We start from the raw sequence: 24,808 nt of genomic DNA on the forward strand, positions 1-24,808 counted from the left end.
GGGTGGATTTATTCAGCCTGGAGACCTGAAAGTCCACCACAGGTGGGGCTGCCCACATACGCAACAGAGACTCCTCAAGGGATACTGTCTATCGAAAACACATAGGCATTGCCATATTGCGTTTAGAACAACTCCCCTGACTCGCGACAATGTTGTCACAGTAGGTGGGGAAAAAGGAAATACCTTTGCCGCTTTCGAGGATCTGCGGGCCCCAAGGGGACCGGCACCTCTGATGCAGCAGCATGTTTAAAGTTTTCTGCAACGATACAATCAGTGCATCCACCAGCGCCTTTTTATGCGCATATGCAGTAAAAGAGGAATCATTCTCATTGTCAGAGCACTCAAAGCGCGTGGACGCAGACACAGTAGGGTCGCTATATACTAAAGCTCACCCTGAAAACATAACAAGCAGGGGAGGCCGCCAACCTCAGTCCCACAAGGCGACGCCGGCCAAAGGTCCCCTCGCCCACACAATAATGGCTGCTATACTTCACTAAAAATTAAGTGCCCCCCTCGTTCACGGAAGGCGCCAGGTTGAACATATGGCCCAACAGGTCGCAGGCCATGGCATAAATGTCAGTAGAGGCCCAGCCGCAATTGCCCGGATCCACAGTCGGGCAGATACCCAGGGAGAGAGTTGGGAGTTACAGATAAACTCACTGAGACACCCCTCAACAGCGGCTCCCAAAGCAGCCACGTGGCCCAGTAGGCCGCGGCCTAAATTTTTGAGTGCGCCAAGCCGCGAGCCCCTGCTGAGCCGGCCACCCAGGGCAGCAGCAGCTCTATCCGCTCGGTCAGCAGCTCGGATAGCTTGGTCAGTTAGCCGCGAGTAGGCCGTAAAGCCTCGGCCTAAATTTTTGGCCCGATCCGTCCTCGTGAGGCCCATGCCCGCCGGCAGCTCTGTCAGCTTGATCAGCAGCTCGGACAGCTTGGTCAGTAACTTGGACAGCTTGGTCTGACAGCTGCGAGTAGGTCGCAAAGCCGCAGCCTAAAATTTTTGGGGGGGCCAAAAGACCCACCGTAATGGTTTAGAGGGGCTGGGGGGATGGAGGGGAACCCAGGGGTCCGACCATCCCAGGGAGGGGCTCACATCCACCAAGGGGGGGGGGGGGGGGGGGGGGACGACGACACTACTTACCACACCATGGAACCGGGTGAGCACCACTCAGGCAGACCACCGCACTATCTTGGAATGGGGGTTCTGCAGGCCAAAGGCACGCTGCGACACAGGTGGTGATCAGGGCTATGCGTCCTTGTGAGTGGTTTAACTCGCCGGCCAGCCCCGTCCAGTTGAGCTATGTCACAGCTAACCTAGTGCAGAGCTAAGGTAGGATCGCGCTTGCTGGCCAGACTGGGAAGACCGTAAGGATCTAGGATATCCAGTGCATTGCCCAGTCTGGCAGTTGATTGTAGTTCTCATAAGAACAGAAAAATAATAAAGAGAAGAAATAATTCTGTTTAATAAGGAAAAAATGCCAGGACCAGAGATCCTAGCCAAAAACGAGGTCCATACTCCAGACTAGGCAGAAAAAAACTTAAGACATATAGCAGGTAGTGGGAGAATACCTCCAAGGACTGCCCTCTAGGCATAGTCAAACCTTTTCCGCCTAGTGTTCTACTGTGGAGCTGTGTCCGTCAATGAACGAAAGAGAAAACACTGCTTTTACATGTATATTTTCTGCATGAAAGAAAGGATCTTGCAGGCAGAGCTACAGGATCCTGCATAAAATATGCACCTAAAGTACTTGCGTGCCTGTGTAAAATCTGCAGCTGTGTCCTACTTTTTGTGCATGGCTAAACACAGCACATTTTTATATGTAGACACAGCTGTGTGTATGGGCTTCCTGATTACTATAGTGCTGCGATTAGATGCTGTATGCACTAAATGCAGTCTTTTTTCTGCCTGTGTGAATGAGCCCATAGGAAATTTTTTTCTAAGCAGTTTTTCTTATGACAGGACTTCTGGTGTTCAAAGGGGCTAAACAGATGCCCTTTGTGCATGAGGCCTAATTGGCACAAGGATTCTAGAGAGTTATACTGGTAATAGAGTTGCCATTTATTGTGCTGCCCTAACAGACCACTCATACATACATTCTCATGATTATTTAGCTGCAAGAGCTGCTGGGACATGTAATCCTAGAAACTGCAGTGACATTTGCAAGCAGATCTGATTTTTGTTCCCTAATTTCTGAGCGGCTGCATAAAACCAGAGGATGCAGATTCTGCCCATAACTGCCAGCCTTTTTTTCCTAGAACAGAAGGAAAGCCAAAAACCAATTTCCTTCAGTCCGGTATTATAAATGACTGTCTTAGTAGTATGTTCCACTTACTTGTGATAATGGCGGTTCATGCAGGTCTAGCTGTAATCTTTGCACCACCTCTAAGAAGTCTTCAGCATGAAAACATATTACATCTTTGGTTATCCGAGGTTGTTCATTCCTAGAAATAAAACAGATTTTTTTACATATTATATATATATATATATATATATATATATATATATATATATATATATATATATATATATATATATATAGCAAAAGTTTGCAGTTATACTTAGAAGGTTCCCACCATTAAACCATGAACAAGAGGCCAAACAGATGAAATGTTTGTGGATTCACAGTGCAGTCACCATTTACTGAGAATTCACAGGATATCAGCAATGCCACCCTCTGCATTACCAATTCTTAATGTCATTAAGAAATCCCTTACGTGTAATAGAAAAAAAATATATACATTATATATAAAAATATTTCTAACTCCTAGATCACAGTTTTTAGGCTAATAAAATTGAATGTTTATTGCAGTCTTACAAGTGGCTATGGAGTGTATATACCTACCTTACAAGAAGGAGCCTATTACCATCATAACATAACAGGCAGAAACAGGATCGTATCATAACAGGCAGGAACAGCTGCAATCCTTAAGATGCCCACAAACAAGAGATGACAGTTCCTCAATCTGGGAAACGGCAGGTTTTTTTTTTTTTTTTAAGAAGTGTGCTCTGTCTACAGCAATAATGCCCTGTCCTTATTGGGAAAGATCTGCTGCAATTGATCCCAGCGAAGGACATGTGTTTGGAGAGAACAGAAGTACTAGGTTATATGTCCAGAATGCAAACATGCACACCAGACTTGTACAAGTAGACACCAATCAGCCATAAGGTTATGACCTCCCACCTAATATTGAGTAGGTCCCCTTTTGCCGCCACAATAGCCTTGACCCATTGGAGGTATGGACTCCACTAGATCTCTGAAGGTATTTTGCACCAAACCCTCAGTAGCAGATCCTATAAATTGGAGGTGCACCTCCATGGATTAGACTTTCAGCAAACGCCACAGATGCTAGATTGAACTTGGAGAACTTGAGAGGCCAAGGCAACACCTCAAAGACACCTTCTTGCATTGCTCCGTGGTCCAGTTATGATGCTTATGTGCCTATTGTAGGTGCTTTTGGCTGTTGACACGGGTCAGCATGGGCACTTTGACTGGTTAGTGGCTACACCGCTTCATACACAACAAACTGCGATGCAGTGTTCTGTTCCGATACCTTTCTTTCGGAACCAACATAAGCTTTTTAGCAATTTGAGCTACAGTAGCTCTTCTATTGGATCAGACTACACGGGCCAGCCTTCCCTTCCCCATACCTCCCAACTTTCAAACTTGGGAATGAGGGACACTTGAGGGAGGCAGAGACCTGCGGTGCACTATGCGTGCTGTGGCAAAAAAAGTGGGTGTGGTCAAATTTCACAGTGGGAGGGGCTTAAAGGGCATGGTTAAACAAAATCCAGGCTTTGGATATATGCTGGAGGGGCGCTTTGGGAAGAGAGATGACTTGGCTAGAGTGTGGGCTGGAGGGGGTGGGGGGGGGGGGGTTAGATATGTGCTAAGAGTGATCTGGGAGGGGAGAGGACTTGTGCTAGAAGGTGGGATGTGGGGGTCAGATATATGCTGGGGGTGTTTTGGGAGGGGAGTTGTGCTAGAAGGCACAGGGGGGCAGATATGTGAAAGGGGGCTCTCTAGGAGGGGAAAGGATTTGTGTTAGAAGGTGGGGGTGGGGGGGGGGGGATTTCAAATACATTTTAGCACAAGTCCCCTCCAAAGCTCCCCCCCCCCCCCACACATATCCTTTAACCACTGGCCCTGTCAAATCACTCCTCCAAGTGTACATACAACATAAGAGGAATAAATATCCTGTTCTAAAGTGTCAATAACAGAAATCGCAAAAAATTATATCAACAAATGACAGCAGCACTCACTGTATCTAGGCACAATAATACAAAGGAGACCACTAAAACAAATGTGTTGTGCTGCCAAATAATAAATAATGTAAACCCACCATATATTCAATAAAATATATAACTACAACCATAAACAACAAATTAATAATATAATATAAAGTACAAATTCATATAAAGGTGAAGTGTAAAATACATCCAAAAATAATTGATTTGGAAAGTTCATAAAATATAAATAAATCAATAAATAGGTGATTGAAGAAGTTCATGAAAATTTGTAGATGGTGAAAGAATAACCAAGTGCAGTACTGCATGAAACTTTACACTTCACTGTATATGAATTTTGTACTTTATATTTTTTTTATTGTTTAGGATTGTAGTTATATTATGCATTTTATTGAATTTATGGTGGGTTCACATTTTGAGGCAGGGGGGTGCTTTTTGCTAGCCCGTCGACAGCAAGCCGCCTTCACCCGGGACACAAAGGACTCCAGGACCACCGTCAGTGCACAGATGGATGGTTGGGACCCAGAGGGCCCGCAGCCTTAGAGAGGGGGATCAGATGGGGAAATGTTCTCCAAAAGACACCATGAGTCACTAGGGGGACATACAAAAAAGTGTAACACACTGCTAAGGAGCAACCCCCACGCGCTGTCAGCACCACCTGGTCGCCAAGCACAAGGCACAGAGCGATCCTCAGCAAACAGGACCCCATCAGACTCACCACCTGCAACCACCAGGAGAATCTGCACTACCTTTTGCATGAATTAGTGCATTAATGCGGTGTGGCATGGAGGTGATCAGCCTGTGGCACTGCTGAGGTGTTATGGAAGCCAAGGTTGCTTTGATAGCAGCCTTAAGCTCATCTGCATTGTTGTGTCTGGTGTCTCCTCTTCCTTTTGACAATACCCCACAGATTCTCTATAGGTTTTAGGAAAGGAGAGTTTGCTGGCCAATCAAGCACAGTGATAAATATCATGATCATTAAACCAGGTATTGGTACTTTTGGCAGTGTGGGCAGGTGCCAAGTCCTGCTAGAAAATTAAATTAGCATCCCCATAAAGGTAGACAGCTGAGGGAGGCATGAAGTTCTCTAGAATGTCCTGGTAAAGGGCAACACTGACTTTGGACTTGATAAAACACAGTGGACCAACACCAGCAGATGACATGGCTCCCCAAATCATCACTGACTGTGGAAACCAACACTGGACCTCATGCAACTTGGATTCTGTGCCTCTCCACTCTGGGACCTCGATTTCCAAACGAAATGCAACATTTTACACAGTCTGTGATGATTTGGTGACCCATGTCATCTGCTAGTGTTGGTCCACTGTTTTCTCGAGTCCAAAGTCAGCTCAGCCCTCTGCCAGAGCACTTCATGCTTCCCTCTGCTGACCAGATTTATGGAGATGCAGATTTAATTTTTCAGCAGGTCTTGGCACCTGCCCACACTGCCAAAAATACCAATACCTGGTTTAATGATTGATTGGCCAGCAAACTCGCCTGACCTAAACCCCTTCGAGAATCTGTGGGGTATGGTCAAGAGGAAGATGAGAAACACCAGACCCAACAATGCAAATGAGCTGAAGGCTGCTATCAAAGCAACCTGGGCTTCCATAACGCCTCAGCAGTGCCACAGGTTGATCACCTCCATGCCATGCTGCATTGATGCAGTCAATCATGCAAAAGGAGCCCCGACCAAGCATTGAGTGCATACTATACTGTACATTAATATACTTTTCAGTAAGCCAACATTTCTGTATTAAAAATCTTCTTTTGGTCTAATGTAATATTCCAATTTTCTGACATAATGAAATTTGGGTTTTCACTAGCTGTAAGCCATATTCATCAAAATTAAAAGAAAGAAATGCTTGAAAGATATCGCTCTGTGTGTAATGAATCTATAAAATATAGGAGTTTCCCTTTTTTAATTGAATTACTGAAATAAATTAACTTTTTGATGATATTCTAATTTTAGGAGATGCACCTGTAAATTACTTTTATTCCGTTCTTTTCCGGTGTTCACATTTCTTTTCTTTAAATCAGGTTTAGCCACAATTACATGCGTTAGGCCATGTTTATAGTATCAAATCCTGGATGCATGGAATCCTACTTTCTACAAACACAATTAAACTGTGTGATTGGTTCCAATAAGGAATCATGCATTTTATATGCCTTTAGAAATACCCTGTAAACGCATGTAAATGCAAATTTGACAGTGAAAGTATGAATGAGGCCTAAAAGAATTTCAGGTTCCCTGCAACATCAAAATGATTCAATTGAGCCAACTTGATCCAAACTTGGACCTCTTCATGGATGTGAAAAGAGAATTCAATCAATATGCATGCAATACACCAAATAAAAGCCATCACAGCAGTGAAATTGCAAGATGCTTACCACTCTCCACAGTGCACTGCTTTCAGTACACCTACAGCTGCGGTGGTCTGACGCTCAAAGCCTTGTCCTATGTGATCAGCATGTGCCCTTGTCCTATCTTCAAACAGCATTTCCCGAGGCTCACTAGCCCGAGGTAGGTACTGCAGGTTTTTTATTTCATTGGTAGTTCTAAAGAATAATAATAAAAAAAAAGTTAAAAGCACAAGGTATCCTCTTTATATACCAGTTACCCGAGAAAATTAACATAAACATGTTAGACAACTTAAAGTTTGTTTAACTGGGTGGGTCTCCTCATTTTAACAGCTGCTCCCTTTAAGTCGACCACTGACAATATATGGTGGACACAATCCAACCTCTGAACGATCCCTAGCCCTGCACACAGTTACCTATACACGCTCTTGTGTGTCTTACAAAAGTGTGTACTGTGCACTGCTTGGATCCACTGTGCCACTAGGGTCAGAGGTCAAAATGTTCTAGGTCTCCCTATAGATGATCAGTTAGCAATTGTATTCCCTTAGGGTGGGTCGCCTTACCTCAAGTACTCCCCATTATGTACTTTATTTTCAACACTTTCAAAGAAAATTAAAACTTTATTTTCAGTTTCAAATAAAATTAGAGAATATAGCTAAAACCCCACAAGGTTATTTTTGCTGACTGTGTACCGCTAGGAAGAGTACCCTTCGCTTTTTCCTGGAGACTCGACAGGAAATCTTCCCAAAGGTTTGCTTGAAACTTTAAAATTCTGAATTTTCTTACTTGACACAGGGTATTTGTAGATGTTTGGGACATCCAAAATCACACAACAGCCAATGAGAGGGATCCAACAGATGTGGAAATCATCTTACTACAAGGAGAATATGAAGGGGTCAACAAAAATAGAATTTTTGTAAGAACTTACCGTACAATTATTTTCTCGGAGTCCTCTGATAGTCGCAGTCCGTTCAGTATTCCTTTACCTTTGGGTAAAGGCGCCCTCTGCAGGAGCAGGCTGGGCAGTAAAAAGACTTGGCAAAAAGCTTTACACATAGACACACCTCTAGGGGGCTGTCCCTCAGACATTAACCTTAGCCACTCAGTGCTGCTCTTCAGTTTCGTAGCAAGCAGTACAGGAAGACAGTCAACCCCAAAATAGAGGGGCGGGGGCTGCGACTGTCAGAGGACTCAAAAGAATTTTACAGTAAGTTCTTACAAAAATTCTATTTTCTATTATGTCCTCTGACAGTCGCAGCCCGTTCAGTATTCCTTCACCATTAGGATGTCCTAAAGCAGTGCAGATGTGAGGGGTGGGAAAGACGCAACCAAAGAAAACTGCAACGTGTCAATAAGGCCAGAGAAAAAAAAAAAACTGAGCCAACCGGGCAACAGAATCTCAACAGGAGCCAACCCCAGAACAAAATACACCCCAAGAAGAGACAGAACAACATGTCTCTTCAACCAACCGCCGCACTCAAAACTTTGCAGCCAAAAGGAAGCATCCGAGGATGCCATCACGTCAATCTTGTAGAATTTTATGAAAGTGTGCACAGACGACCAGGTCGCTGCTTTGCACACCTGAGCCACAGAAGCCTGATAGCGAAAAGCCCAAGAGGCACTCACAGCTCTAGTGCATGTGCCCTCACAGGGAAAGGAGGCACCTGACCCTTTTGTGAATTGGCCTGAACAATAGTCTGTCTGATCCATTTGGAAAAGGTTGCAGCGGACGCAGCTGAAACCTTCCGAGGTCCCTCAGGAAGCACAAACCGAATCAGACTTCCGAAAAGACTCCGTGGCCGACAGGTAAACCCTGATCGCCCGGACCACATCCAATGAATGCAAGGCAAATTTCTTGGGATGCTTGGGCTTCGCGCAAAGCGAAGGCAACACAATATCCTCATTGAGGTGGAAATCCGACACCACCTTGGGGAGAAAAGACTGATTAGGTCGCAGGACCACCTTATCCCGATGAACCATCAGATAAGGCGAACGGCAGGATAGAGCCGCAAGTTCAGACACTCTGCGAACAGAAGTGATAGCCACCAGAAAGGCCACTTTCTGGGACAACACAGGCTCTCTGATGTTCTAAAAAGGAAGCCTTTACAAAACGGACAAGACCTAATTGCCCCGCAGAGGCAAAGTAGCCCTCCGGGGTGGAGCCAGATGACGCACCCCTTACATAAATCAGGGAGTTCGTCGCCAAGGGACGCTGGAAGAAAACAACCAAGGCTAATAACTGACCTTTGATCGCGCCCCCAGGGCCAAATGCTGATCCACACCTTCCTGCAGGAAGGTCAAAACCCTCACCACTGAAAAGGAGCGAGGATGAAACCCTTGCGACTCACACCAGGCAATATATGCCTTTCAGGTACAATCTTTTCTCAGAGGAAGACCAAAAACATTTTCAAAGAAAAAGAAAAAACTGAGACAGCAGTCCCAGCTAGGAAACCTAGACCTACTCCTAAGCTAGGCAGCAAGAAACTGAAGAGCAGCACTGAGTGGTAAAGGGTAATGTTTGAGGGACAGCCCCCTAGAGATGTGTATGTGTAAAGCTTTTTGCTAAGTCTTTTCACTGCCTAGCCTGCTCCTGCAGAGGGCACCATTACCCAATGGTAAAGGAATACTGAACGGGCTGGGCTGCAACTGTCAGAGGACGCAAGAGAAATTATTTTTTTCCCCCTTAAATCAAGTCTTGCACTTTAGATTTCCAAAGGAAGTGTGGACCTTCTGGACATTGGCTAAAGAGGTCACTAAAGGGATCACTCTATACTACGTCGTCTTGCAGCCCAATGTGATATTTACCAAAACTGGTCCATTAATTAAATGGCAGAAGGGTCTCCATTTTTTCTCACAGATAAGCAAAGAGCAATTGTAAACAACTACGCATACTCTCCATAAATCACTTGGAGATGTCCCAAAAAATGAATTTCAGATGTTATTTGACCCCCCCTAACACAGTAGCCCAAATTTCTAAATCAGGCAAATGCTTGGCTGTTGAGGCTGTGGTCAGATGGGCATGTGGACACATATTAAATGGCCATGTCTCAATCTTAGAAGCTATTGGAATGCAGTATTCTGTCTTCTCTCCGAACAAACTGGTTGTATTATTAAACCTAATTCCACCTTGGCCATATTGAGCATAGGCACAAAGATCTTCCCTTCAATATTCAGACCCATGGTCATGTATGTTCTGTTTACAGCTAGTTCTCAACTTGTGGGGAGTTTGTGGAGAGTTAGTGAGGTGCCTACCATATCCATGGTTAAAAGATACATAGCTATGAAAAGATCATTGCTTACTCTGCAGGCTATTTAGAGAGGTTTGATAAGCATGGGACTATTGGCCAGTCTGTTATTAATCCTCCACGATAGCTTCCATTACATAATTTTAGTACTATAAAAGTCCGGGTGTCTAAATTGAGGGATACCTCTACCCTAAAATTTATAAAGTCCATTTTGATGTTTTTGTATAAAAGGTTTTCTAACCATGCTACAACTCAGTACTTCTTACTTGAGAAACAAATTAAGTACGCTCCCAGGTAAGCGGTACCCTGGGTGTCTAAATGGTGCCACATCCTAATGAAAATCAAAAAATAGAAAAAGGAAGAAACGTGGACTTTGCAGGCACCGGATACTTAAAAATAACATTTTATTAAATAATACATCTAAAATCCTCAACAAAAACAGTAAATGGGTAATTACATTGTTGGTAGATGGTGGACAAATGCACTCAACGTAACAATATGTTAAATAATACTTGACATCGAAACTATCCTAACTGCAGGTGACAGGAAGATATGCTGTCTTCCCAGGAAGATCGGGCAATGGGTTTTAACAGTAGATCATAGAGTTCCGTTGAGCCATAGTGCTCGACATGTTTGGAATGGGAAAAGACGGAGGGGGAAAGGGGGAAAGAAATGGGCAACACCTTTCACTCAGGTGTTTGTTGGCCAGTCAGTATGACATTGGTTTTCCACACGCCTTTGGCAGCACCGCTCAATATCAACCATAGATATATACAATTTCGTTATGCAATAGTATATTCAGTAGTTAATCTACTTTTGATATTTATGCTTTTTCTTTGTTTTCTTCTTAGTTCAAATAGTTTATGCTAACATGTATGTATGATGGCTTCAGATATCTTGGCCCCCACTTACGAACACCTTCCTCTCATAGTCTCTCTCTTTGGGAGTATTAGCTACACTTGGGCATTGATTCAACATACTTGGTTTAATTGATTTCTTTTCTATCAATATACAGAACATTGATCCATTAGCTCCTAGAGGAAGCTTAAGGCGAAACATGTCGAGCACTATGGCTCAACGGAACTCTATGATCTACTGTTAAAACACATTGCCCGATCTTCCTGGGAAGACAGCATATCTTCCTGTCACCTGCGGTTAGGATCGTTTCGATGTCAAGTATTATTTAACATATTGTTACTGTTGTACATTTGTCCACCATCTACCAACAATGTAATTACCCATTTACTGTTTTTACATTAATATGTTTTCCCTCTATACATGGGATATACTACTGCTATGGGTCTTCTGTGACCTTTGTTGATGATTTTAGATGTATTATTTAATAAAATGTTATTTTTAAGTATCCAGTGCCTGCAAAGTCCACGTTTCTTCTTTTCCATTTTTTAGTACTTCTTCCTTACTGAACAGTATAGTGCAATCCTTGTAGTTACTACTGTTTAATTGGCATTCTACTAAATATATATGTACTGTCATTGATACTATTGCTGCAGGCTTATGCTCTTGGAAATGATATCTCTCTACCTTTTTCTATCATATCAAGCTGTGTTGATGAAATTTGTAGTGCATTTCATGCACCATTATTATGTACCATATGTTTTTTTTTTGCCAGTTAGTTTACTATAAAACTAAAAACTACTGAGCATTAAAAAAAAGGGTTTATGAAAGGGTTAAAAAGATTTGCTACAACCAAAAGGGCATCGAAGATCAACCTGACCTTCCCGGCCAGGCCAGGTGATCACAAATAAGGGGAAACTACTACCTGAAAGAATGGGGATTCTCAACTAAGTGTGTGGGAGAACCAATAATGCGCCATAAGAAAAATGGTGCATTATTGGTGGAATATCTACTTCAACAGAAGGAAAAACAAAAATAACAGCGAAGGTGGTCAACAAAAAAGGTCCAAGGTAAAGGCTGAAGCCTAGAAAAGCTTACCCTTGGACTTCAGGGAAATTGAAGTTGAACAAATAACTTATGTCCAAACCAAAAGAACCACCAGTTAACGGTGAAAAGACTGAAGTGGAACATCATTAACCCTAACAAGTTAAGACTAACAAGTTAACAGCCGCAGGTTACAGCTGATCTCTATTTCATTTAACTTTAAATAATTTGTTTGGACCAAGCAAACTATTTCATTCACTAACAAATGCGGCGGCTGTATGTGCTGTATAAACTATATGTAGCCTGAGCTACATAAAGTATATGGTGTTCTGTCTGGGCTGTGGGCCAAGAACTTCCCGCATAGTAACCTCTAAAATTATATACCTGGATGTAATAGCCCTTCTCAGCAATAATCTAAACTGTGAGAGGAAAGAAAACTATAAACTAGTAAAAAGTAGTAATCCCACAAAAAAAAAAAAAAAAAAAATATTTGAGGTGATCTACAGCACCAATGTAAAACGGAGGAAAAAACATTGAAATGCAAGCTAGCATACAGGAACATCAGAACCAAAAAAATGAGGATAACTTCCAACTCTTATTCAAAGGCCTATCATGGTCAGAGAAGCCATAGAATTGCTTGCCTTCCTATGTATTCGGAATATGATTCTAGGAACTCCTGTGCAAGGAAACATTTAGAAGTAGGAATAGATCTATTTTCCAGCAAAATGGTCCACTGAGGCTTCCAGGCTAGCAGCTAGCACTATAATTCTTTGTCTGCTGATCTTACAGAAAAGTATAGGACTTCTACAGAAGGTAGATCTTTTCCGGCAGAAAGTAAGGATGCATTTTGACACTCGATTTAAGGCGTAGGGAAGCATAAATCCCTAAGGAAAATCCTTCCAGGATGAGTGTAAAGAGATAATTCCCAATTAGCAGGACAAGGTGTTCTGAAGGATCAGTGTTGTGCATTGTCCAATTTCTTATTTTTAAAAGAAAAAAATCAATGAAAAGTTCTGTAGGATAAACACGAGAAGGGAAACCATGTGAAAAGTACCTCAACATTCCCACAATAACCTCCTGTATGCTGTAAAGGGGAGTGGGGTGGGTGTTATGATATGCTTTAGTTTGCATCAAATGGGATTGATGCTCCCAAGGATAAATTTCTTTAAAGATAGGAATCGGAAACCCAAACATGCAGGGAACTCACAACAAGTCTGTAAAAAACATTCAAGGGGTGCAAGAATGCTAGAAAAGGCAGTCAAAGAGATGCCTATACCTAATATTTAGAAGAGAGTCACAAGGGGGCTTGAGCATCTGAATTGCCAAGATATAGCCCGGTAAGAGAATCAGCAGAACAACCAGCTAGAGGCTTCAGGAGTTGAGTTGAGAAAAAGGCATCCAACCACCTTGTACACTAGCAAAGTAAAAACCAGGCATGGAGGCGTCATTATACGGGGTTAAGTTAACATTTTGTTTGGCAACTTCCGATTGTTTTTATTTATTTAAATCTGATTTTTCTTATTTAAAATTGTTTTTTTTTATCAAATTTATTTTAATAAAATGCTTTTGAAGTAAAAATCTATCTAAAGATAATTTTCTATTTAAGATACAATAATAATTTAATTTCATTTATTCAAGAAATTGAGCTTAGTTATGTAGCATGAGGATGTATATTCTGCATAATTTACATTTTTTGGTAAACTCACTCAATGAACTCAAGCTCTGAAAGCTGAGATAACATGCATTGCATTGATGCATTCACACAATGTCACATTAACTACCAGCAAGAAGTCGTCCTTACATTTAAAAAGCACCTGTCATTTCAGATCCATCATGGCAGCGCCTGTTAGTGGACATCCACTCACCTGCTGCCGCCACGTCCCTCACCTTGTTGTGTCACTACCGCATCACCAGCCGTCTCAAGTGAATGGGACTATCAGTGAGTCAACAGCGGGTCAGAGGAGGAGCCGCTGCAGGACAGAGATGACAGTTGCCATTTAAAAATTATGATTTAAATCGACTTGATTTAAACACAATCCACCTTGAGCCTGGGTTCACACTGCTGTGCTGCGATGTGGTGCAAATTTGATGCAGGTTTTTGTCCAAGGTGAGGTGCGAATTTAAATTGCGATTTGCGGTGTAGAGGTGCGAACAAATTTGCATTGCACCATAGAGATTCACATTGCACCAAATATTTTACACTAGTTTGTAAACCAAACGCATAAAAATCCATTCTATTCAATTGACAAGTGAATCTTGGTCTCCCTAAAAGCATCCAACCTGCTCAAGATTTGCAGCAGTGTGAACCCAGACTGATGGACAATAAAGCAAATGCTTTAACATACACTTTAGGACTGTCAGGGATCTTAAACTATAAGATGTAGATTACTGCCCAACACTAGTGAAAACCATTATTTAATTCAATGCAAAAATGTAAACTGTAATTTGAAGAATGCATTAGTGTAGGAAATATTCATGCATGTTTTAAAGATACAACTGATAACAAGAAAGTGCCCATAAAAGAAAAAAACTTCACTGTAAAGCAGTATCTAAATGCTTACCTCTCCCACTGCCCATGCCAAATGCAGAGAACTCATCCCTTGAAGTCTCTTCAAAAGATCAACACTCTGAGTGTCAGATTCCTGGTGCCCCACTAAACTCAGTGGTTCCCACCGATTTCCATGTCACTACTGTGTCCTATAGTAATGCAGGGTTTGACAAACTGAACCACTGAGCACAGCAGGGAACCCGGGGATTGACACTTGTCAAGTGTCATTAATGACAACTATTTACCCACAAATGAATGGAGCACGTGAACTGAGCTGCAAAGCCTGCCTGCCTAAATGCCAAGGTGGGGCACTGCTGTGCCTCCAAGATACACTAGCCCACTGGCCAGAATGCACCCTTATGCTGTCTAAACCTCTCCAAACAATACTTGTATATGGAACCACCAATAATGATATGATTTTCTAATAGAAGGAGAATGTAGGAAAACGCGAGTGCTGCAACTATGCTACTTTTGTTTTAAAACTAGTTTTTGAACATTATCCCTGTGATGTTCTTGTTACAGGCATAGGGTACCAACATAAATCCCCTAGGACTAGGCTGAAATCTCTGTATACCTTTTTCTTTTGAATGGAGACTTTGGCATGTCAGCCACAGGAATCATCTGCTCTCCTGGGCGCACCCACATTATAGGACCATCGTCGCTTTCTTTGCGGCTTTTCAGCTCCAGGCTTGAATGAGTTCCCCACGGCAAAGTGCGCTGTCATTCAAGTGAAATTTTGACACGGTCAGTTTGTACACATTGCTGTTAAACATTAAAATCAAACAGTAGCAATAGCAAAAGTTACTAGAAATTTTTTATACAATATTCAAATTCATAAGTCCCATGTATATAGTGCCCTTGTGTTAATTGATACAATTATAGAACCAAAAGGGGCTCGCTAACACAGGTTGTAGAGAGAAAATTTCTACCAAGCAAAAAAAGTTCACAAGGGAAGAGAAATTCACTGCAAGCACTACTTTCTCTATTTTCTTGCATTTTGTTATGTGTGTACATTGCTTGCAGTGCACACACAGTTCAGCATACACTTGCTTGTGCTCTCAATGGTGGAGAGAATGCCAGCCAGTACAGGAGGAAGGCAAATTGAGAGGTAACTGCAAAAATGTGCAAGTATGCGGCTCACCCAGCACAATTTAGTATATCCCCCAACATTAACCCTTAAATTAACTCTCTGCATTAGGGAAAAAACCTTTGTGCAGAGCTTCCCCTAAATACTTACCTGAGCCCGATATCAATCCACTGGTATATCCCAGAGAGCAGCTGCTCTCTCCTCACTGGACATCGAGGCAGGAGCCATTGGCTCCTTCTGCTGTCAATCATAGCCTGTGAGGAAAGCGCAGTGGGGCAGGGCTGAGCTGCACTGTGTGCGTCAATTGACACAGAGCCCAGGTCCAGATCGAGCCCACACAAGTGTCCTCATAGAAAGCAGCTTGCTATGGATCCACTCAGAAGGGGGGGAGAAGGGCGGGAAGACAGGAGCACCGGTAGAAGTGCTCCTGGCTCAGAAGAGGAGGATTGGGGCTGCTCTGTGCAAAACCATTGTACAGATTAGGCAAGTATAACATGACATTTTTTTTTGTCCCTTTACAATCACTTTAACATTGAAAACTATTAACCTACCTTAATCCAACACATAACACCATACCTCCACCTGATCCTAATCTTAAAGAGGTTGTAAACCCCACATTTTTTTTTTTTCAGCCTGCAAGAGAAACACATAATGAGCTAGTATGCATCGCATACTAGCTCATTATGAAATACTTACCTCAGAACGAGCCCCCCTCTCGTTCACCTCTATGACGGGCGACATGTCCAGTCGCCCGTCTTCCGGGATCCCGGCATCCGGCCATCCGATTGGCCGGAGCCGCGGTGACGTCACTCCCGCGCACGCGAGCCGGCGGTCACGGCACGGGCCTCTGAAGGAACGGCACCAGCGGCCGTTGCTTCAGAGCGCATGTGCCAGTGACGTCACTGGCTGCATGTAAGGTAAATATCTCCTAAACGGTACATGTTTAGGAGATATTTACAGTACCTATAGGTAAGCCTTATCACAGTTTTACTGCGGCAGGCAGCCGCTCCTGGGCAAAGCAACCTAGTAACGCCCCCGCTCCTTAGCTGGGGAGCCAGTGCGTGTGGCCGACGGCCACTCTCGATCTCCCGCAGCTGAGAGAGGACGGATGGCTGATGTAAACACAGCCACCTGTCATTCTCCCTGAAGTGATCACAGAGGCTATGTGATCCTGCTAAATAGGATCGCATGTCTGATTACTTCACAAGCCACGCCCCCTGACAGTTAGAATCACGCCCCTAGGGACACATTTAACCCACCAGTAATGTTAACCCCTTCCCTGCCAGTGTAATTTTTACAGTAACAGTGCATATTTTTTTGCACTGATTACTGTAGTAATGTCACTGATACCCCCAAAAGTGTCAAAAATGTCAGGGGTTTGATCTGTCTGACGCAATGTCGCAGTCCCGCAGAAAAAAAAAAAAAAACGCAGATTGCCGCAGTAAACTAGTAAAAAAAAAAAAAAAAAAACAAAACAATAAAAATGACCTAAATCTTTCCCGTAGTTAGTAAACGCAATAACTTTTGCGCAAACCAATCAAAATACGTTTATTGCGATTTTTTTTTTTTTTAACCAAAAATATGTAGCAGAAATCAAATTGCCCTAAAATGTTAGTTTTTGATTTTTACATTTTTTTTTTGATAATTTCATATGAAAGAATGTGAAAAATATTGTAATTTTTTCAAAATTGTCGCTCTTTTTTTGTTTATAGTGCAAAAAATAAAAGTCGCACAGGTGATCAAATACCACCAAAAGAAAGCCCCATTTGTGGGGGAAAAAAAGGACATCAATTTCGTTTGGTTACAGTGTCGCACGGCAATTGTCCATTAAAATAATGCAGTTACCAAAATAGGGCCTGGTCATTGAGCAGCCAAATCCTCCGGGGCTAAAGTGGTTAACAGTTGAAAACTGTGTATGATTTTTGGATGTATGTTGAGTGTCTGTGGTTTGCTTTCAGTGTCTCTTGAAACAGATTGTCAATATGAACGTAGCAGGCAGGAGGGATAATTATTAACTTTCCGATGTCGTAAAGTCGGGATATTGTGCCTTACAAACAGGCTTCTTTTTTTTTTTTTTTTCCCCCCTACAAAGCAGCCAAGTTTTTAGCCTTGAAATATGTAAAATGAAGCCTAGAGCTCCAACTGCTTTCTAGAAATGCGTACATTGCAAGTAAATTATCTTTTTATTAGTCTAAACACAAAGAAAGGACTGCACCTTCAAGTCCTGAGCATATTTCTCTGGTCCCCCCTTAGCATTGGGTGATGGCTTTAGGAGTCCGATCTGCACATATGGCAAAAAACGAAGGACAAAGCTGCATGAATAAGCCTAATTTGGGTGAAATGCATCGGAGGGGTAGGGCCTAGGGTGGGGACTATATCGTGAGTCAAGCGCTTTAATTAAACTTCACAGTGAGACTTTATGAATTTTTTTTTGTCTTCATCAGGTTATGCGCAGAACTAGAACTGACAGCATTAGGCTGCAGTAACAAAGGGAAACCAAATCAGAGAGGCGCACAGAAATGGTTTTATTTTCATATATATATATATATATATATATATATATATATATATATATATATATATATATAATATATATATAATATATATATATAGCAGCAGGGATTTTAGTAGGACCTTTTCTTCTTTAAAGAGGAAGTAAACCCTCCTCTGACACTGGCCCTGGTCAGGAAGGGGGTAAAATCTTCCGGGGCTTAAGTGGTTAATTTGTAAGGTTTCCAAAACTCTGCATAATATATATATATCTATATCTCTCTATCTCTCCATCTATACACATACATACATACACACACACACACACACCTCCAACAAGTAAACAAGTCAGTCAGTAGTAAAAATAAACAGCACAGCAGGTATGAGACAATATTCATTGTTACCTTCAGAAAAGGCGACTCCTCCAACATGTCTAGGAATTCAGGAAAGTAGTCCCCTACTTCCTCATCAACTGCTCCCACCAGACTGATCTGCCTCATTGCACCTGCTCTATATGTACCATGGGAGTACGTCCTCTTTACCTGCACAAAACACAAAAAAGGATATCCTAAGGCATCTGGGATCAAATTCCTTTTCTAGAACAAACTTATAGCAAGTCACAAAATATTGTTTTCCTAAACCACGTTTTAAATACATTTTTGCAAGAAATTTCTAAATTTTAACACTTGCAATAGATTATAATAAAGTACAGCTGCATGTCAAAATTAGAATATCGTTGAAAAGTTTATTTTAGCATTTCAATATAGATGCGTTACGCACAGAGTGATTTTTCAAAAAGTGTCTTTTATTTTGAGGATCATGGCGGCTTATAGCGAGTAAAAACCCATAATTGAGAATCTTAGAAAAATATGAATATTACAAAAGACTAATAAAAAAAAAAAGAAAAAAGGATTTTTTAATACACAAATGTTGGCTTACTGAAGCATGAAGTAGACGTTCCTGTTAGAGGGTTGCCCTGACTTTGAACTTTATAAAAACACATTGGACCAACACCAGCAGATGACATGGCTCCCTAAATCATCACCGACTGTGGAAACTTCACACTGGACCTCATGCAAGTTGGATTCTGTGCCTCTCCACTCTTCCTCCAGACTGTGACCTTGATTTCCAAATTAAATGCAATATTTTCCAGTCAGGGATGGTTTGGGGAACCATGCCATCTACTGGTGTTTGCTCACTGTGTGTTATCAAGTCCAAAGTCAGCACAGCCCTCTAGCAGGAAATTCGAGAGCACTACATGCTTCCTTCTGCTGAGCTTCCTGGAGATGATGATTTCATTTTCCAGCAGGACTTGGCAACTGCCCACACTGCCAAAAGTACCAATACCTGGTTTAATAATAATAATATCACTGTGCTTGACTGGCCAAAAAACTTGCCTGACCTAAAACCCATTGAGAATCTGTGGGGTATTGTCAAGAGGAAGAGGAGAGACACCAGACCCAACAACGCAGACAAGCTGAAGGCTGCTATCAAAGTAACCTGGGCTTCCATAACACCTCGGCAGTGCCACAGGCTGATCGCTGTCATGCCAGGCCTCATTGATGCAGTAATTCATGCAGAAGGAGCCCCAACCAAGTACTGAGTGCATACTATATTGTACATTGGCATACTATTTAGTAAGGCCGGGTTCACACTGGGTGGCTTCAAAGTCGCCCGACTCTGAAGCCGCTTCGTGCAGCGCGACTTCAGCGTGGCTTGCAAACGACTTCTCTAATAGAAGTCAATGCAAGCCGCCCCCAAAGTAGTGCGGGAACCTTTTTCCAAGTTGAAGCGACTTGAGTTGCTCCGATTAGAATGGTTCCATTGCACTAAATGGAGCGCGACTTGTCAGGTGGCAAAGTCGCCTGACAAGTTGCCCCAGTGTGAACCGGACTAAGCCAACATTTGTGTTAATCTTTTATTTTTATTTTTTTGGCCTTATGTAATATTCTAATGTTCTGATACACTGAATTTTGGCTTTTTACTAGCTGTAAGCCATAATCAGCAGAATTAAAAAAATGCTTGCAATATATCACTGTGTGCGAGTGTAACCCATTTATATAAAATATATTAATTTTACATTTTGAATTGAATTACTGAAATTAATTAACTTTTTGATGATATTCTAATTGTATGAGATGCACCTGTATATCTAAAAAGTAAACAATTTTTGATAGAGTTAGGGAGGTTAAAGTCCTTCTGCTATCTGCGTTTCATTAGGGAGATTTCTTTCACACCTACTTAACAGGAAGGGGACATTTTTTTTTTTTTTTAATTCCCTTTTAACCACTTGCCTACAAGGGCAATTTTTACATTTTTTACATACATGTTAAAATCTGCTTTTTTTGGCTTGAAAATGTAGAATCCCCAAGCCCTGGAGAATAAAAATGGTGGCTTTAGCAATTTTTTTTTTAAATCACATGATATTAGCACAGCTGTTTATTAAACAGATATTTGCAGGAAAAATACACTTAAAGAATCTTCGTGCACACAAACCCTACAATACCCAATTTTTTAATATAAGAAATGGGATTTTTGTCTTACCGTAAAATTAATTTCTCTGATGCTAAATGACAGACAGCTCCTGATCTTAACCATTGGGTTATACTGGCCCCTACAGGCGAAGGACACTAAGCACAAAAAAGATTGACGACTATGGGCAGTCCCAGGGGGTATACTCCCTCTCTCTGCTATAGGCACTCACTTTTGTTACAAGCAGTGTCAGAAGAAATCCAGCCTTACAGAAGGGTGGGTGTTGTGTCTGTCAAACATCAGAGATGGATTTTACGATAAGACTAAAATCTAATTTTCTCTATCGTTCATTGACGGACACAGCTCCTGATCTTCTTAACCATTGGGATGTCCCAAAGCAGTATTAAACATGAGGGTGGGAACAGCGAAAAAGAAATTACCAAGGCTAACTATAGCCAACCAGGTTAACGAGCTCAACCAAAACTGGAGCTCACCTGAAAAAACAATACACCCTCAAAGAGGGCAAGGTCCTCTAAACAACAGCCTGCAAAACCTTGCGGCCAAAGGTAGCAACCGCAGATGCCAACACACCCACTTTATAGAATTTTGTGAAAGTGTGCACCCATGACCAGGAGGCCGCCTTGCAAACCTGCATCACTATTGCGTGATGACGAAAAGCCCAGGAGGCACAGAGTGCTCGAATGGAATGCGCCTTGATAGGGAAAGGAGGAACCTGACCCTGGATGGAATAGACCTGAACCACCGTTTGTCTGATCCGTCTGGAAATGGTCACAGGAGGAAAAAGACAATCCTTTCCGAGGCCCATCTGTGAGCACTAATAGGGAGTCTGACTTCCTAAAAGACTCCGTAGCTGCCAGGTACACCGCAGTTGCCCAAACCACTTCCAAGGAATGCAATGCAATTTCCTTAGGATATTTTGGCCTGGGACACAAGGAAGGCAACCCAATGTGTTCATTCAAAAAAAAAAAAAAAAAATCAGAGACAACCTTTGGAAGGAACAACGGAGAGGGGCGAAGAACCACCTTATCTCAGTGAACCATGTAAGGTGAACAACAAGACAATGTTGCCAGCTCTGACACCCTGTGCGCAGAAGTGAATGCCACCAAAAATGCCACCTTCTGGAATAATATAAGCAGGGGAACCTCCCTAAGATAGATATTCAAAAGGAGGTTTCTGGAGAACTGAAAGCACCAAATTGAGGTCTCCAGGCAGCAATGTAGACTGCACCGGAGGAACCAAGCGTCAAACTTCCTGGATAAAAGTACGCACTAAGGAAAGTGTGGCCAATGGTCGTTGAAAGAAGACTGCCAAGGCCGAGACTTGGCCCTTGATAGTACTCAAGGCCAGGCGCTGATTAACCCAGCGTTGGAAGAAGGTTAAGATCTGAGCCAGCGAAAAGGAGCGAGGTTGTACACCAAGAGACTCACACCACGCAATGAACGACTTCCACGTATGATGGATGGTAGATCTTCCTAGAGGTAGATTTTCTAGCTTTTAACAGCGTAGGAATCACTGAATCAGACAAACCTCTATCTTTCAGTACTTGGCTTTCAACAGCCAAGCCATTAAACCAGTGACTGTAAAGCAGGATGGAGGATTGGCCCTGGGGACAGCAGATCTTCCCTGAGAGGAAGTCTCCAAGGAACATCAGCGACCAGCCATACCAAAATCGGCGAGGCCAGTCTGGAGCCACTAAGATGATCGAAATACTTTCTGCCTCAATCCTCCGCAGAAGTCTTGGCAGAAGCTTGAGAGGGGGAAAAAGCGTAAATCAGAAGATACTGACCCCATGGGGCCACCAGAGCGTCAGTGGTGTCCGCCAGAGGGTCCTGAGACCGTGCCACAAACCTCTGCACCTTCCTGTTGAGAGGAAAGGCCAACAGGTCCACCTCGGGGAGTACCCTACAGGAGGCAGAACTGATGAAACACCTCCGGATGAAGTGACTATTCCCCCTGGTCCAACGCCTGTTGACTGAGGTAATCCGCCTGCCAATTTACCACCCCCAGAATGTGTACAGCAGAGATGGCTGGAATGAAACGTTCTGCCCACATTAGAATGCTGGCTACTAGGGATGTAACGATATCAAAATCTCACGGTACGATACAATTTCGATATTAACCTCACGGTACGATATTTATTGCGATATTGTGGAAAAGCTCATGGTATTGTTAAATAGCTCATGATAGTGTTTGTGATGGTAATAGCAAAAAAATGCCGACATTTATTCTGCTTTTGCCAGTCAACAGGCAATTTATTGTTGTAATTATGGATCCATGACAACATAAAACACTGATTTGTTCCGCGGGACTGTGTTTACTCCTCTTGCTTTTTGACGGACACCTGTCCTTATAATATTGTAACCCAACCACGACGATATCGCGATACGACCACAACGATATCGAGACGACCACGACGATACGATATCGCGATATCTTCGATATCGTTACATCCCTACTGGCTACTTCCCGAGCCGCCAGGACACCTCTTGTGCCCCCATGGTGATTGACAGACCACAGCCATGGCACTGTCCGATTGAATTTGCACCGGACACCCCTGAAGACGATTCGTCCAATGATCCAGACAAGGTATGATTGCTCAAAGCTCTAGTACACTGATCGGCAGCCTGGACTCTTCCAGTGTCCAGAACCCCTGAGCAGAATCTTTTCTGAGGACACCTCCCCACCCAGACAGGCTAGCATCCGTTATGAACACTGTCCAGTACAGGGGGAAAAGGATTTGCCTTGGCGTAGTGCGTGACCCTCTCGTAACCTGACTCAGCCAGATCAGATTGTCTATAGACTGGACGCTTCGGGACCACAAGGGGGAGATTTGGACAACCTCGCTTTTTAGCGTCAATTTTGTCAAAGCAAGTCAGAAAGGAGAACACCCTTGCCGCTCTGGAAGTCTTGTGGGTGCTAAAAGCAACAGACGCCTCCGATGCGGCATCAGCCGCATCCTCCATTTTAAAAATCTCACGCACAGATACAATCAGTGTATCCACCAGTGCCTCTTCATGCATGGCTACAGGAGCAGAGGAATCATCCTATCTGAAAAATCAGGGTGTGTGGACACAGACCCAACAGGTTGACTCGCGTCCGCAGCGGCCGGATCCGATTCAGGATCTGATGAAACAAATGAGGCAGGTGAAGGCAGGAGACACTTTTTGCTTTTTTGCTAGCCTGTTTCCCCAGGACCAAATCCACTTTGGACACTAAAGACTCCAGGAACGCTGTCAGTGCAGTAAGGGATTGTGGGGACCCCGGAGGGCAAGGCAACCTCTGAGACGGGTTTAGGTGGGTAAATGTGCTCCAAGGACTCCATGAGTGAAAAATGGGGACCCACAAAAAAAAGGTGTAAAAAACACTGCTAGGAACACCCCCCTCGCGCTGGCAGCACCACAGGTCACCCCAGGCACAGAGCACTAACCGATCCTATAGAAAAGAGGGAGAGGACCCCACCAGACTCAACGACCACCAATCAGGAACCGCTACACCAGGCTATCTGCACACATATGCAGCGATCAGGAAGAGAAAGATCCAGGAGTCAGCACCAGGGGATAAGGAGGGGCTTCCACCATCGAAATCACCACCCATATATGCTTCAGTCATGGCCGCCGCCATTAGCAATGAGATACCACTCGAAAATGGCTGCCGAGGCTAAACAAACATGGCCCACAAATCTACAGCACACAGGCTACAAGAAAATGGAGGGACCACGCAGCTCCCAAGGGCCCAGGAGCCCTGAAATTACAACAGCAGGAAGGGGGTCCCTGGCAGGAGCCCCCACCAGGTACAGCCCCCTCCCAAAAGCCGATCGTCCAGTCACCAGCACCTCCACCCGGCCCCCCCAATCACCAGCTCAGCACCCCCGGCCGACCTGAAAAGGTGGTGGGGGGGAGCGAAGTGTGCAGGGACCACCGAGGGGGGGGGGGCGCTGCAAGGGAAGGAAGAGAACCAGGGGGTCCGACCGTCCCAGGGAGGGTCCCACGTCCACCATAAAACCCTCTAGGGGGAGAGGATCAGCTACTTACCATGCCAGGTACAGGGTTTTCACCGCTCCAGACAGAACCTTCTCTCCATCCAAATGTGGGGGGGGGGGGGCTGTCGGCCAGGAGGAACGCTGCGACTCAGGCCGAGACCCGGTCGTATGCGACCTCGCAAGGAGTTTGACTCACAGGCCAGCCTCTATCCGGTGGGGCTATGTCATGGCCGACTAGCCGAGGCCTGCACGTGCTCGCTAGCCAGACTAAGGTGACCACTGGATTTTTAAAAATATCCAGCCCGTCGCCCAGTCCAGCAGTTGATTGTAGATTTCCACACAAAAAAGCCTTTAAAAAAAGGAAACAAATTGCCAGGACTGAAGATCCCAGCAAGGAACTAGGTCCTTACTCCTGACTAGGCAGAAAAAAAACTCACCTATAGCTGAGAGTGGGAAAAAAACC

General features: G+C 43.5%; 1 protein-coding gene across 1 annotated transcript in view; it reads right to left on the reverse strand.

Annotated features, from left to right (window-relative positions):
• The window catches only part of RSBN1L (round spermatid basic protein 1 like), a 146,395-nt gene that overhangs the window by 20,622 nt on the left and 100,965 nt on the right, over nucleotides 1-24,808 (reverse strand). The window contains exons 4-7 of the mRNA XM_082255152.1: nucleotides 18,278-18,415; nucleotides 14,871-15,013; nucleotides 6,635-6,802; nucleotides 2,331-2,439 (exon numbers count right to left, since the gene is read on the reverse strand). Of these exons, the coding sequence (XP_082111278.1) occupies nucleotides 2,331-2,439; nucleotides 6,635-6,802; nucleotides 14,871-15,013; nucleotides 18,278-18,415 (558 nt within the window). The remainder of the gene's footprint in view (nucleotides 1-2,330; nucleotides 2,440-6,634; nucleotides 6,803-14,870; nucleotides 15,014-18,277; nucleotides 18,416-24,808) is intronic.

Source organism: Pelophylax lessonae, assembly GCF_965119305.1.
Source record: "Pelophylax lessonae genome assembly, chromosome: 4".
NCBI lineage: Eukaryota > Metazoa > Chordata > Amphibia > Anura > Ranidae > Pelophylax > Pelophylax lessonae.